The sequence below is a fragment of the Tamandua tetradactyla genome, chromosome 6 (genome assembly GCF_023851605.1).
Source record: "Tamandua tetradactyla isolate mTamTet1 chromosome 6, mTamTet1.pri, whole genome shotgun sequence".
In the NCBI taxonomy this organism is placed as follows: domain Eukaryota; kingdom Metazoa; phylum Chordata; class Mammalia; order Pilosa; family Myrmecophagidae; genus Tamandua; species Tamandua tetradactyla.
This window is the reverse complement of record NC_135332.1, coordinates 144162774-144178889: the sequence shown is the minus strand read 5'-3', so window position 1 is coordinate 144178889 and position 16116 is coordinate 144162774. Positions and strand designations below refer to the sequence as shown.

Sequence of the window (16116 nt, the reverse complement as noted above, 5' to 3'; positions counted from 1 at the left end):
TCTTTCTTTCCTTCCTTCCTTCCTCCTTCTCTCTCTCCTTCATTTCTTTCTTTTTTTTTCTTTTTTTCACTGTCTCCCTCTTTCCCTCTTTCTTTCTTTCCTTCCTTCTTTTCCTTCTTTCCCTTTCCTGTTCCTTTCCTGTTGTCAAATGATCCTTTATTGAAATATTTCCCTCTGTAGTTCTCAGCTAGCTGGGCATTTCACTGCACCACTTTGTTGTCATCTATGATGTCTTGAGGGTGGCAGCCATTGGCCTTGCAACCCACAGACTGGTAGTCCCTAGAATCTCTTTCATAGCTCCAGAGAGTTCTCTGGCTGAAGATCAATGCCACATCTGTTGGGCTATGTTGATAATCTCATCAAAAATGATACTTCCACTGTTCTTAAAGGTTTTCTGCTTCTGAGTGTTCCTTAAGAGCGTTGATTATCAAGGTAGAGGCAGCAGGTACCACCTCAATCTGGGCCTATCTATTCTGAGTGGTCAGTTTCCCCATAACCCTTAGACCTTTCTAGTCACCAGTGGCCTTGTCATTGTAATCACCAAACTTTTTTGCAGACAGAGCCAGGAGGCTTCTCTTGAGGCAAGGCAGACGAGGTACTGGGCTCAGGTACAGGACTTCCATGTCCTCAGTGTCAGAGGCAGCTGGTGTCTCTGGAACCCATATGTGGTACAACAGAAGAAAGTTGCATCCTGACCTCCTCTCCCAGTCAAAAGCAGAAAATCCTACCCTTTATTAAAAAAATAAAAAGATAGCACTATATGGGTGATAAACTGGGTCATTTTACTGTAAAGATCACTTTATAAGTTCGTTAACTATAAAGAGGATAATGTGATGTGGTAACTGAAACTATACAGTTACTAGGAGATACCTAATGACACACCTGTTACCTCCAGCTTCTCCACTTATGTTGCTAACCTTTTATGAGCCTAAATCACCTTGTTGTAGAAGCAGTTCTGTTTCTGGTTGGGAAGGCTTTTTATAGGTGCCTCTTCTTAGTGCTCTCCTAGGATCCTGTGTGCTCCTCTGTCATGAATTAGGAAAGCGTGTTTTCATGCTTGCTTCTTCACTAGAGACTGAGCCTTAAAGAGCAGGGGCTGCATGTTGTGGCTTAGCTCAGTGCCTGGATATAGCAGGTACTCAATATATATATATGTTAAATGAGTCAAAGTAGTTACTAAAGCTGTTCCTTTGCCTCGGGAAAAAAGCCATCAGGATTTAGTGAAACTTGTACTTATGTGTAAAGGTCTTAGGTTCCTCAAACGCAACAGAAATAAAAGCGATGGTTTTCTTAAAGTAGCTTTGACCTGTCCCCTTTACCTTCTTGACTTGAAGTTAAAATGTATCCATTAATTGAGACTTACAGAAAGATGGCAGAATAGAATAGGCTGAGTTCACCCCTACTGCAAGGATCAACTAGATAAGTGAAAGAAAAATAACTGGGACAGCAGTTCCAGGGTGCAAGTGATCTGAGAGAGTCCTCTATACTATTTAGGGAGGTCCTAGATTAAAAAGCTAAGGAATTGGCAGAGGGCCCTAGCAACCGGAGCAGTGACAGTAGCAACCGCCAGAATGGCAAAAGCAACAACAATCAAAGAAGCCCTAGCCAGATGGGAAGAGAAAACTGGTCAGAAACCATCTGAAGCCAAAGAGATAAAGCTTTATGCCCAGATTCCCCCTATAGAAAAGATGGATGCATCTTTGTCCATGCTTGCTAATTGCGAGAAACTTTCACTGTCTACAAACTGCATTGAGAAAATTGCCAACCTGAACGGCTTAAAAAACTTAAGGATATTGTCTTTAGGAAGAAACAACATAAAGAACTTAAATGGACTGGAAGTAGTAGGGGACACATTAGAAGAACTGTGGATCTCCTACAATTTTATTGAGAAGTTGAAAGGGATCCATGTAATGAAGAAATTGAAGATTCTCTACATGTCCAATAACCTAGTGAAAGATTGGGCTGAATTTGTGAAGCTGGCAGAACTACCATGCCTGGAGGACCTGGTGTTTGTAGGCAATCCTTTGGAAGAGAAATACTCTTCTGAGGGGAGCTGGATCGAAGAGGCAAGCAAGAGAGTGCCCAAACTAAAAAAGTTGGATGGTACCCCAGTAATTAAAGAGGATGAAGAAGAAGAAAACTAACTCCACATTTTCCACTTTGTGTTAACTTATTTTAATGTTATAAGAACAATAGATAAGTTTTGTATAATTGTCTATTTTAAAGATTCTGTGTGGGTTAAAAGGTTCTTAAGAAGATTAAAAAAAAAAAAGCTAAGGAATTGTGATGCAGAGAATGGGGTGGATGGGCTTTGTCAGGACTCCAACAGGGAAAAGAGGCCACACCCAGGAATGTGCCTGTGTATGCAGCTGGCTTGGGAGATCAAGCCCCTCAGCTCCACAGCTTGGAGATCCCTTGGGAAACCTTGAAGCCAGCAAACTTGGTTTCTGGTTCATAAAGACCATCCAGCTAGTGCACAGAGCGTACCACTTCCCTTTTTATATGGCAGTCTGGAGCCCTTGGAGTGCATAGACAGGAAGATGGAGATGAGGAAGTAAGCCATGCTGTACCCCAATCCATGTCCAGGCACCACTACACCCCACCTGTGCCCTGGTGCCCACACGTGCCAAGTCCAAAACCTACGTGCTGCTATGCCCTGCCACCCACTCCCCTTGCACCCAGCACCTCAATTGCACCACACCCTGCACCCCTCACCCCATGCATATTGCATTGAACCCTTCACCCCCATGCCCTCGTGCTGTACCCCACACCATACCCTGCCCTGTGCCATGTCATGCCCCTGCACCACCATGCTGAACTCCACCTCACACCCCTGCAGCCCTGAGCCACCACACCACACCCTGCACCACACGACTCCCTGTGCCGCTGTGCCCTATACCTCCATGTCCACATCTCTGCACCTCACCCACACCCCCACACACAGTGTCCCATGCCATACCTAGTTGACAGGTAATTCCAAGTTGGTTTGGACAGGGGCAGTTGACATACCCAGTTCCATAGCCCAAGGACATTCCAAGCAGGAGCTTGGGGGCCACCAGAACCATCGGACACACAAGAAAATCACTGCTTAGGTGCACACTGCCCACCCACAAATCCTGAAGTTGCTGGTTTTCAATGCCCACCAGGATCAGTGGACCTGGCTGGAATTGCACCAGGTCTCCATCCAGCTCACCATCCAGCAGCCACAGTCAGGGAGAGGCAGGACTGAAAGGAAGAGGGGCCCAAGAACTGTCTGTTGGGAAGAAATGGAAAGTGTAGTCTGGCAAGCTGCCTGTCTTACCTGTCTAGCTTCAAACAGATCCTCAAGTAGAGTTGCAGTCCTGAATGAAGACTGGGCTTGGTTTGACGGGGAATTAATGATGAACCAAGTGCAAAAGGAGACTTTCAATGCAAACCCAAGCAAATACAAAACCTTAGTCGGCTGAGGGAAATCCAAATAACCCTATCAAGAGAATCAAATGCCTTGAAGCCAACAGAAAATCACAAGCATATAAAGATGCAGGCAGATATGGTCCAGCCAAATGACCAAATTAAAACACTGGAGGAGACACAGACTTTGGTATAACTAATCAAAGATGTTCATACTAATCCCCTAAATAAATGTAATGGGTTGGCTAATGACATAGAGGATATCAGGAAGATATTAGAAGAACGTAAAGAAGAATTTGAAAGAATAAGTAGAAAAATAGCAATTTAACAGAGATGAAAAATACTGTGAACCAAATTAAATATATACTAGAGACACACAAGAGCGGATTTGAAGAGGCAGAAGAAAGAATAAGTAAACTAGAGGACAGGAAAATTGAATTTGAATGCACAGAAGAACGAATGGCAAAAAAGATGAAAAAATTTGAATTGAACCTCAGAGAAATGATGGACAATAAGAAAGCACAGAAATATAAGAATCATTGGTGTCCCAGAGGAGAAGAGAGGAGGAAAGGGCCAGGAAGATTACTGGAGGAGATAATGGGGGAAAACTTCCCAACCCTTATAAAGGACATAAATACACAAGTCAAAGAAGTTCAATGAATTCCAAATATAATAAATCCAAATAGGCCTTCCCCAAGATACATACTAATCAGTCTGTCAAATGTCAAAGAGAAGCAGAAAATTCTGAAAGTGACAAGAGAAAAACAATCTGCCACATACATACATACAGTCTTATGGGAAACCACATAAGACTGAATTCAGACTAACTGGCACCATGGAGGTGAAGGCAGTGGTATGATATATTTAAGAGCCTGAAAGATAAAGACTTCCAGCCAAGAATTCTGTACCCAGCCAAATAGTCCTTCAAAATTGAGGGAGAGATTAAAATTTTCACAAACAAATCCTGAAAGAATTTGTCAGCAAAAGACCAGCCCTACAACAAATACTAAAGGGAGTTCTGCCAGTGGGAAAAAAAGACAGAAGTGGGAGGTTTGGAGGAGGGCACAGAATTGAAGAGTACCAGTAAAGTTAGCTTAAAGGATAAGAAGGAAAAGATGGAAAAGTATGTATAGATCTGACAAAATCCAAAAAATAAGATGGTGGATTCAAGAAATGCCTTTTCAGTAATAACTGTGAATATTAATGGACTAAACTTACCAATTAAAAGATACAAATTGGCAGAATGGATTAAGAAATATAATCCAGATACATGCTGCTTTCAAGACTCATCTTAGACACAAGGATACAAATAGATTGAAAGTGAAAGGATGGAAAAAGATGTTCCACACAAGTTGTAAACAAAAGAAAGCAGGAGTCGCTATGCTAATATCGGACAAAATAGACTATAAATGTAATGACATCATAAGAGACAAAAAAGGACACTATATATTAATAAAAGGGACAATTCACCAGGAAGAAATAACAATTATAAAATGTAAATCAAAGAAGCCTAAAGAACTCCCAATAGAATAAACCAAAATAGGCCTACTCCAGTCTGTTGACAGGCTACATATTAATCAGCCTGTCAAATGTTGGAGAGAAGCAGAAAGTCTGAAACTGGCAAGAGAAAAGCAACTCATCACATACAAAGGGAACCACATAAGACTGAGCTTGGACTACACAGTGGGCACCATGGAGACGAGAAGGCAGTGGTATGATAAAGAGCCTGAAAGAGAAAGACTTCTAGCCAAGAATTCTTTTTTTTTTTTAAACTTTTTTTATTAATTAAAAAAAATTAACAAACAAAACATTTAGAAATCATTCCATTCTACATATATAATCAGTAATTCTTAATATCATCACATAGTTGCATATTCATCATTTCTTAGTACATTTGCATCGATTTAGAAAAAGAAATAAAAAGACAACAGAAAAAGAAATAAAATGATAATAGAGAAAAAAAACTATACGTACCATACCCCTTACCCCTCGCTTTCATTTACCACTATTTCAAACTGAATTTATTTTAACATTTGTTCCCTCTATTATTTGTTTTTATTCCATATGTTCTACTCTTCTGTTGATATAGTAGCTAAAAGGAGCATCAGACATAAGGTTTTCACATTCACAGAGTCTCATTGTGAAAGCTATATCATTGTTCAATCATTATCAAGAAACATGGCTACTGGAACACAGCACTACATTTCCAGGCAATTCCCTCCAGCCTCTCCACTACATCTTGAACAACAAGGTGATATCTACTTAATGCATAAGAATAACCTCCAGGATAACCTCTCGACTCTGCCTGGAATCTCTCAGCCATTGACACTTTTGTCTCATTTTACTCTTCCCCCTTTTGGTCGAGAAGGTTCTCTCAGTCTCTTGATGTTAAGTCTCAGCTCATTCTAGGGTTTTTCTCAGTCCTTTGATGCTGAGTCTCAGCTCATTCCAGGATCTTTGTCCCACGTTGCCAGGAAGGTCCACACCCCTGGGAGTCATGTCCCACGCAGAGAGGGGCAGGGTTAGCCAAGAATTCTTATACAGCCAAGTTATCTTTCAAAAGTGAGGGAGAAATTAAAATTTTCACAGTCAAATAAATGCTGAGAGAATTTGTCAACAAGAGACTGGCCCTACAAGAAATACTTAAGAATGTTCTGTCAGCTGAAAGAAAAGACAGGAGAAGGGAGTTCTGGACAACAGCACATAATTGAAGAGTACCTGTAAGGGTAACTTAAAGGATAAAAAGAGAAAGAGGGAAATGATTATATAGATCTGACAGATAAAAAACACAGGTTAAATGGTTGATTCAAGAGATTCCTTTACAGTAATAACTGAATCTTAACAGACTAAACTCACCAATTAAAAGATACAGATTGGCAGGATGGATGAAGAAATATGATCTTAACAATCTGCTTCTTATAAGAGACTCAATTAGACTCAAGAATACAAATAAACTAAAAGGATGTTCTATGCAAGCTGTAACCAAAAGAAAGCAGGAGTAGCTATACTAGTATCAGCCAAAATAGACTTTGAATGTAAAGACATCATAGGAGACAAGGAAAGACGCTACATATAGTGGGACAGTTCACGAAGAAGAAATAACAATCATAAATGCCTATTCTCCCAATCAAGGAGCTCCCAAGTACATGAATTAAACACTGGCAAAACTGAAGGGAACAATAGACATTTCACCCATAATAGTGGGAGACATCAATACATCATTCTCCTCTATAGATAGAACAACCAGGCAAAGGATCAACAAGGAAATAGTGAATTTAAACAAAGCGATAAATGAATTAGACCTAACAGGCATGTATAGATCATTACCCCAAAACACCAGGATATATATCTTCTCTAGTGCTTATGGATTATTCACCAGGATAGATCATAATACAGGTGTTTATAAATTTAAAAAGATTGAAATTATTGAAAGCACCTTCTCTAATCACAGCTTAATGAAGCTGAAAATCAACCACCAAAGAGCCAAAACTTTCACAAACATATGGAGATTAAATTTGCACTTATTTTTTCACAATCACACAGTCACATTGTAAAAGCTATATCATTATACAATTATCTTCAAGAAATACAGCTATTGGAACACAGCTCTACAGTTTCAGGTACTTCCCTCTAACCGCTCTAATACACCATAAACTAAAAAGTAGATATCTATATAATGCGTAAGAATAACCTCCAGGATAACCTCTCAACTCTGTTTGAAATCTCTCAGCCACCGACACATTATTTTTTCTCATATCTCTCTTCCCCCTTTTTAGTGGAGAAGGTTTTCTTAATTCCTTGATGCTGAGTCCCAGCTCATTCTAGAATTTCTGTCCCGCATTGCCAGGGACAGTTACACCCCTGGAAGTCATGTCCCATGTAGATGGGGGGAGGGCAGTGAGTTTGCTTGCCATGTCGACTTAGAGAGAGAGAGAGGCCATATCTGAGCAACAAAAGAGGTTCTCTAGGGATGACTCTTTGGCCTAATTTTAAGTAGACTTAGCCTATCTTTAGCAGGGATAAATTTCATAGGGGTGAACCCCAAGATCAAAGGCTTCCTCTGTTGATTTGGTTGCCCCCACTGCTTGCAAGAGTATCAGAAATTCTCCGAATGAGGAAGGTGAATATTCCCTCCTTTCTCCCCGTTCCCCCAAGGGAACTTTGCAAATACTTCTTTATTCACTGTTCAAATCACTCTGGGATATATCTAGTCTGGACAAACCAACAAAATCTCATGCCGTATTCAAGGTTCCATGTTTTTATGGTGTACAATTAAACTGACCAAACAAGTTAAATTAGGAAATGCACTCGTCAAACTATAAATTTTGCATCAAATAAATATTTCTCCCTTTAGTCTTATACGGAAGTTGAAGTTTTTAAGTTATGGATGACGATCTATTTTCAACACCTTGTAATACTGGCATTCCTTTGTTCTTCCTCATACAAAGACATTTTTTAATTTGCACATTTAGTCACCATCATTGTACATTTTAAGTATTCCTAAATTTTACCATCTCAGTCTTTATCATCTGTCTTTCCTTCTGGTTTCGTTCATACCTCCAGCCATTCTCCCTCATCACTCTCATATTCTGCTTCATCCAGTGTACTTACAATAAATAATGCGCTTTTAAAAAAATATCTTTATTGAGAAATCTTCACACACATACAGTCCATATATGGTATACAATCAATGGCTCACAATATCATCCCACGGTTGTGTATTCATCACCATGATCATTTTTAGAACATTTGTATAATTGCAGAAAAAGAAATAAAAAAGAAAAAACTCCTACATCCCATACCCTTTACCCCTCCCTCTCAACTAATGCACACTTAAACAATCTGTGGGTCAAAGAAGAAAGTGCTAGAGAAATAGTAAATATCTGGGGATGAATGAAAATGAGAATACAATGTATCAGAAGTTGGAATGCAGCAAAGACAGCACTGAGAGCAAAATTTATTGCCCTAAATGCCTATATTAAAAAAGAAGAAAGAGCAAAAAATCAAGGACTTAATTGCTTACTTGGAGGAATTAGAGAATGAACAGCAGACAAATCCCCAAGCAAATAGAAGAAGAGAAACAACAAAGATTAAAGCATAAATAAATGAATTAGAAAACAATAAAAATGTCAATAAAACCAGAAGTTGGTTCTTCAAGAAAATCAATAATATCAATGGACCCCTAGCTAGGCTGACAAAGATTAAAAAAAAAAGAGAGAGAGAGAGAGAGGATGCAAATAAGCAAAATCAGAAATGAGAGCAGGGTCATTACCATGTACCCTGAAGAAATTTTTAAAAAATCATAAGCACACACCATGAACAACTATATGCCAATGAAAAAACAACTTAGATGAAATGGGAAAATTTCTAGAAACACATGAACAAGCTACATTGACTCAAGAAGAAATAGAAGATGTCAGCAAACCAGTCACAAGTAAAGAGATTCAGTCGGTCATCAAAATTCTTCCTACAGAGAAAAGTCCGGGGCCAGAGGCTTCAGAGAAGAATTTTATCAAACATTCCAAGAAAAGTCCAGGGCCAGAGGGCTTCAATGAAGAATTTTATCAAACATTCCAAAAAGAACTAACACCAATCCTGCTCAAACACTTCCAAAAACCTGAGGAAAAAGGAACATGAACTCATTTTACGAAGGTAGCATCTCTCTAATACCAAAACTGGATAAAGATGCCACTAGAAGGAAAACCACAGGCCAATCTCCCTCATGAATAGAGATGCAAAAATTCTCAACAAAATACTAGCAAATCAAACCCAACAACAGATTAAAAGAATTATACACCACAACCAAGTGGGGTTTATCCCAAGAATGCAAAGGTGGTTCAACACAAGGAAATCAATCAATGTATTATACCATATTAACAAATCAAAAGGGAAAAATCACATGGTCATCTCAACTGATGCTGAAAAACCATTGAACAAAATCCAGCATCCATTTCTGGTTAAAAACACTTCAGAAGGTAGGAATCGAAGGAAACTTCCTCAATATGATAAAGAGCACTTATGAAAAACCCATAGCCAGCATTGTATTCAACAATCAGACTTGAAAGCCTTCCCACTAAGATCAGGAATGAGACAAGGATGCCCTCTGTCACCACTATCATTCAACATTGTACTAGAAGTTCTAGTTAGAGCAATTAGGCAGGAAAAAGAAATAAAAGGCATCCAAATTGGAAAAGAAGTAAAACTTACATTATTTGCAGATAACATGATACCATACTTGGAAAATCTTGAGAAATCTAGACAAAACTTCTTTTTTTGTTTTTTTACATGGGCAGGCACCAGGAATCGAACCCAGGTCCTCTGGCATGGCAGGCAAGCATCCTTGCCTGCTGAGCCACCATGGCCCACCCAAAAACTTCTTCTTTTTTTAAAAAAAATTTTATTGATAAATCTACATACATGAACATTCTATATATTGTGTACAATCAGCAGATCACAATATTATCACATAATTGTGTATTAATTAACATGATCATTTTTTAGAATATTTGCATCACTCCAGAAAAAAAGTAAAAAGAAAAAACTCATACATATCATACCACCTACTCCTCTCTCTCATTGACACTAGTATTTCCATTTGTACCTCTTATTATTTATTTAATTTTTAGCCATACATTTTTACTCACCCATCATACCCTGGATAAAAGGAGCAACAGATAAAAGGTTTTCACAATCCCACAGTCACATTATAAAAGTTCTATCTTTTTACAGTCATGTTCAAGAATCAAGTCTACTGGAGCACAGCTCAACAGTTTCAGGTGCTTCCCTCCAGCCACTCCAATACACCAGAAACTAAAAAGGGATATCTATATAATGCATAGGAATGACCCCCAGGATAACCTCTTGACTATTTAAAATCTCTCAGCCACTGAAACTCTATTTTGTCTAATTTCTCTCTTCCCCTTTTTGGTCAAGAAGGCTTTCTCAATCCATTGATGCTAGATCCCAACTAATGCTGAGACTTCTGTCCCACGTTGCCATAGAGATTTATACCCCTGGGAGTCATGTCCCATGTAGGAGGAGGAAGCTGTGAGTTCACCTGCTGAATTGGCTAGAGAGAGAGGCCACATCTGAGCAACAAAAGAGGTTCTCTGAGGGTGTCTCTTAGGCCTGATTTTAAGTAGGCTTAACCTATTCTTTACAGGAATAAGTTTCATAGGGGCAAACCCCAAGATTGAGGCTTCAGCCTATTGATTTGATTGTCCTCACTGCTTGTGAACATATCAGGAATTCTCCAAATGGGGAAGTTGAATCATTTCTTCCTTTCTCCCCAGTGCCTCAAACGAGACCTTGCAAATACTTCTTTATTCACTGCCCAGATTACTCTGGGATATATTGGAGAATCACACAAACCTGGATAAACCAACAAGATCTCATGCCCTAGTCAAGCTTCCACAGACTTATGGTATTCAACTAAACTGACCATACAAGAGACCTTGAATAGCTAAAAACCCTAAAAATGAAGAAAAAAGTGAGAGGTCTAACATTTTCTCATTTTCAAGCTTATTACAAAGTCATAATCGTCAAAACAGCATGGTACTGGCACAAAGATAGAATATTGACAAATGGAATTGAGAGTGCAGAGCTAGACCACCAAATCAATGGTCAGTTACTCTTCACCAAGGTCCTCAAATCCACTGAACTGGGACAGAATCATCTTTTCAATATATTAACATGGAAGAACTGGACGTCAAAAGCCAAAAGAATGACAGAGGACCCTTACCTTATACCCTATACAAAAATTAACTCTAAAGTGGATCAAAGACCTAAATATAAGAACCAGTACCATAAAACTCCTAGAAGAAGATATAGGGAAACATCTTCAAAACTTAGTAATGGGAGATAGTTCTAAATTTTATACCACAAGCAACAAAAGAAAATATAGATAAATGGGAAAAGTCATATGCTTCTGTGACTCAAAGGACTTTGTCAAGAAGGTGAAGAGGCAGCCAACTCAATAGGAGGAAATGTTTGGAAATCACGTATCAGATAAAGGTTTGATATCCTGTATACATAAAGAAATCATACAATTCAACAATAAAAGAACAAAAAAACAATTGTAAAATGGACTAAAGATATGAATAGGCATTTTTTAATAGAGCAAATACAGATGACTGAAAAGCAGATATGTATTATAGATGCTCTTTCTCATTAGATATATAAGGGAAATGCAGATCAAGGCTACAGTGAGATACTACCTCATGTCTATAAAAATGGCTGCTACTAAACAAACAGGAAGCTACAAATGTTGGAAAGGATGAAATTGAAACACTTATGCACTGCTGGTGGGAATATATAATGGTACAGCCACTATGACAATTTGGCAGTTCCTTAAAAAACTAAATATCAAGTTTCCCTATGACCCAGCAATATCACTACTTGGTAAATACCCAGAAGAGCTGAAAGCAGTGACACAAACAGGCATTTTCACATCAATGTTCATAGAACCATTATTCACAATTGCCAAAAGGTGAAACAATCCAAGTGCCCATCAACAGACAGATGGACAAACAAAATGTGGTATATATGTGTATATATATATGATGGAAGATTATGCAGCAATAAGACAAAATTAGGTCCTGAAGCATATGACAACATGGATGAACTTTGAGGACATAATGCTGACTGAAATAAGCCAGGCACAAAAGGAGAGATTCTGTATGATTTCACTATTATGACCTTGGTAAAGGTAAACTCAGAGGCTTATAATATAGAATATGGGGGACCTAGAGATAAACAGAAGCTAGAGGTAGGTGAACAGTTAGCTAATGAGGTTGAATTTAAATGTAAGGAAATGGATAGAAGTGAAGGCAGTTCATTAGTGGGGTCATAAGTAATATTGCCATCTTAAAGGTGGACATGAATGAAAGGAGTTGTATAGAGCCAAGTATCCCACTGATGAACACTACAAATATAAGTTTTTGCATGAACTACTTCAAAGGTATGAATATTGTAATAGAGGGATATAGAGGAAAACTATTGTATAATATGGCCTATATGTAACAGGAAGACATCACCAGTACCACAGCAGTATCAGGGGTAAATAATTGGGAGGGGGACCAAGAGTTAAGGAGAGGTTTGAATTTTGTATTTGGTGTGGTTGTGTTTATCAGTTATTTTTCTCTTTGGTGCAATGAAAATTGTCTAAAATTAAAAGTGTTGATGATTGTACAACTAAGTGAGGATAATGTGAGATATGGATTGTTGACTTTGAACATTATACATGATGCCCAATGGATGGAGTTTGCTTAAGGATGCATTGACTGGCTTAAGAATACATTGACTGAGAAGCAGAATGGCAAACTGTTGTGTGTACATATGATGGAATATTGTGCAGCTACAGAAAGGAACGAATTCGTGAGTGAGACATGCAAGAAGGTGAATGATGAACCTTAGGAACATCATGTGGTGCAAAATAAGGCAGAAAGAAAAGAACAAATATTGTATAGTCTCTTTTAGAAAATATTCATAGGAGAATTGAGGCCTAGATTGTAAGGTTTTATAACAGTCACATTTAGTCTGGAGCTATAAATGTTATTGCTAGATTTTGAGTTGCTTTGCTATATATGTATAATCTGGTATCTACCTGGAACTTTGACGACCTTTGTGACATCTAAGACTCAGAGTTGGAATTACACAGTACTGAAAGTCAGCACTGCTACATACAACTGTTGAAGGAAAAAAGAGATCAGGCTTCAATGGATATTAGAATCATGCTGATCAGTTCAGGTCTAAGATTAATCAGAATACAGGTATAAGGGTAACATTGCATTTTAGAACTTCACCTACTCTGTGAGACCAAAGAAAGAGAGGTTTATTGTGGCTAAAACCTAAATTTGCTGTAGTACATAATCTAACTCAACCTGTCTGGATAGCCCATTTAAACAAACCAAACACATGGAGCCTAAAATGGAAATGAGGGCTTGTAATACTGCATAGCTTAATGTAATACCCAGATACAGCCCAGAGTATGTTGGGCAGGTGATTAAAAAGTATTACAAAAGTCCCTAGAGGGACAACAGAAAAATACGGAACTATTAAGGTTTACCACCAGGGATACTGTCTCAAACATTAGGGACTCCCAAGAAAATAGGCCAAGCCCTTGATCTTGAGGCTTGCTCATGTGAAGCTTATTTCTTGACCTGTAGTCAAGAAGCTAAGCCTATGTATAATTATGCCTAAGAGTTACTCCCAGAGAACCTCTTTTGTGGCTCAGATGTGGCTTCCCTCTCTCTAAGCCCAACTCTGCAAGTAAAATCATTATCCTCCCCCTTACTTGGGACATGACATTCAGGGGTGAAAGTCTCCCTGGCAATGTGGGACATGACTCCCAGGAATGAGCCTGGCCCTGGCACCATGGGATCAACAATGCCTTCCTGACCAAAAGAGGAAAAAGAAATGTTACAAAATAAGGTATCATTTGACTAAGAGAGTCAAGAAGCTGCTCTGGCAGCTACTCTTATGCAAACTTCAGCTAGATATTGCTAATTACCATAGTTTGCCAAACCCCAACCAAAAGCATTCCTGTTAACCCTAAAGAACATTATTAGGGCTATCTGAGATTCTACAAAAGTTTCACCCACTGAGATTACTGTCCAGAAACATAAAACCTCCAGAAGAGTTCCTAGGCCTGATGAATCCTAAAAACCAGAGGGGCCAGCCTCTCCAAAAAAACCAACTAGTTCCATCCCCTATCCCAATTATTGACACCGCTTTCCAACATGAAAAAGTTAGAATGGGTGTGGCCCAAATACCCCTAAAGATTGGGAGAAGGATCAAAGTAGAAGGAGGAGTTACAACAGAGAAGATAGGATTTAACAAGTGAGTATAAATGCTGAGTCATTATTGTGATGGTTAGGTTCTGGTGTCAACTTGACCACCTGATGGCACCTATTTGTCTGGCCTGAAAGCACTGACCTAACCATTACTGCAAGGATATTTTGTGCCTGGTTGATAAATGGGAAGCCTGGTTTATTAAATCATTCAGTTGATTGCAGCTGTAGCTGTTTACATCTCCCATCAACTAAGGGCACGTCTACAGTAAGTGAAATAATCAAGTTAGTTGGATTTGATCTAATCAGTTGAAGGCTTTTAAGGGAGAAAGAATTTTCTGTTTCTTCAGCCAGTGAACCTTTCCTGTGGAGTTCATCAAGACCCTTCCTCAGGGTTGATAGCTACACAGATGTCCCTATGGATTTTGGACTCTTGCATTCCCATGGTTGCATGAGACACCTTCATAGATCTCATATTTACAGATATCTCCTGTTGGTTCTTTTTCTCTAGGTAACCCTGACTAATACAATTATATCGATGTATCTTTTAGACTCTAGTATCCTGGAGCAACTAGAAGGAAAAACCTAAAATTGTGGGACTGTAACCCATACCAAACTCTGAAATCTATCCTATAACTACTTATTACGATGTACTTTGAAATTTATTGCTTTTTTGTGTATCTGTTATAATTTCACACTAAAAAATGTTTTTAAAAATGTATACATTAATTAAAGCACATATTGACTGTAATGTGTTCTATGTGATGCATTGATCATGTGCTATTGTATTTTGTGCCTTCTTCTTTAGGATTTGTGTCATTCACACTGTGATGAATCCATCATTCAGAAGAAGATCACAACTATTATCAACTGCTTTATTAATTCCAGTATTCCACCAACTTTACAAATTGACATTCCAGTTGAGCAAGCTCAGAAGATTATTGAACACAGGAAGGAGTTAGGACCATATGTATTTAGAGAAGCACAGGTGGGAAATCAGAGGACATGCCTAAACATTTTAAAATAGATTGATAACCTTGATATTCTTTAATATTATTCATTTTTGGCAAGGTTCCAAAAATTAAAATTCCATCTTAATACTGGAATTTATTCTATTTGGTAAAAAATTTCTTTAATATGCCACTGAAATATAAGAAGGAATTTACTTGCTATTTTGTTGATAATAAAAATATAGCAAATAAATCATTTAAATACTACACTTCAACTTTCTATGTTTATCATTTTTGTTTCTAACTTATAAAACTCAAGTTATTACTTCTTCCTTTACCACCATTCATATTTTCTTTTAAAATATCCACTACCAAAAAATATGTAAAATATGTGTGTCAAGATTTGTATTTGGATATTCACACAGCTCATAAAAGAAGTGAGAGATTTAGGTACCAACCAACATAAAGTACGCAAGCTTATGAAAGGAAAATCATGACTGTTAACTTGCTTAAGTTACTTTTTTAAGATAAATATTTTTTTAAAAAAGTAGTTATGTGGTCAACACAATATTTGCATTTTGGAAAGACTTTTAGTGATAATGCTCCTAAAAAGTGATTAAGAAAAATAAATTATAATATGGGTAATAGCGAAACCATGTCATGAATCAAATGATATGAAACAGAGATTTAGGGTATTTGCCCTTGAACATGGAAAAAAAAGCCATTATTCTTAACGTTCATTTGTGAGCCATCTGTGTTTGAAGTCCTCTTAGTAAGCGATACTGGACTCACAATCCAAATTATGCATTAAAATAGACAAACATATAAAGGAATGGTTTAGGATGTGCTAATGTATAAAAAATCTGCTGCCAGAATTGTAACATCTATTAAATTAAAAAGATCATAAACGGGCGGGCAATGGTGGCTCAGTGACAGAGTTCTCATCTGCTGTGCCAGAGACCTGAGTTTGTTTCCCAGTGCCTGCC

At 38.1% G+C, this 16116-nt stretch overlaps 2 protein-coding genes across 17 annotated transcripts in view; both read left to right on the top strand.

The window, feature by feature from the left end:
• Positions 1-16116, top strand: part of RGS22 (regulator of G protein signaling 22) — a 268718-nt gene that overhangs the window by 240767 nt on the left and 11835 nt on the right. For all 16 annotated transcript variants that reach the window (XR_013178357.1, XM_077167336.1, XM_077167335.1 and 13 more), the window contains one exon: positions 14989-15168. Coding sequence is in view for 15 of the 16 variants with exons in the window: in XM_077167336.1 (XP_077023451.1) it covers positions 14989-15168 (180 nt within the window). In the remaining variant the exon portion in view is untranslated. The remainder of the gene's footprint in view (positions 1-14988; positions 15169-16116) is intronic.
• Positions 1499-2270, top strand: LOC143686401 (dynein axonemal light chain 1). The gene has a single exon (XM_077163232.1). The coding sequence runs from the start codon at positions 1572-1574 to the stop codon at positions 2142-2144; it is 573 nt and encodes a 190-aa protein (XP_077019347.1). The 5' UTR covers positions 1499-1571; the 3' UTR covers positions 2145-2270.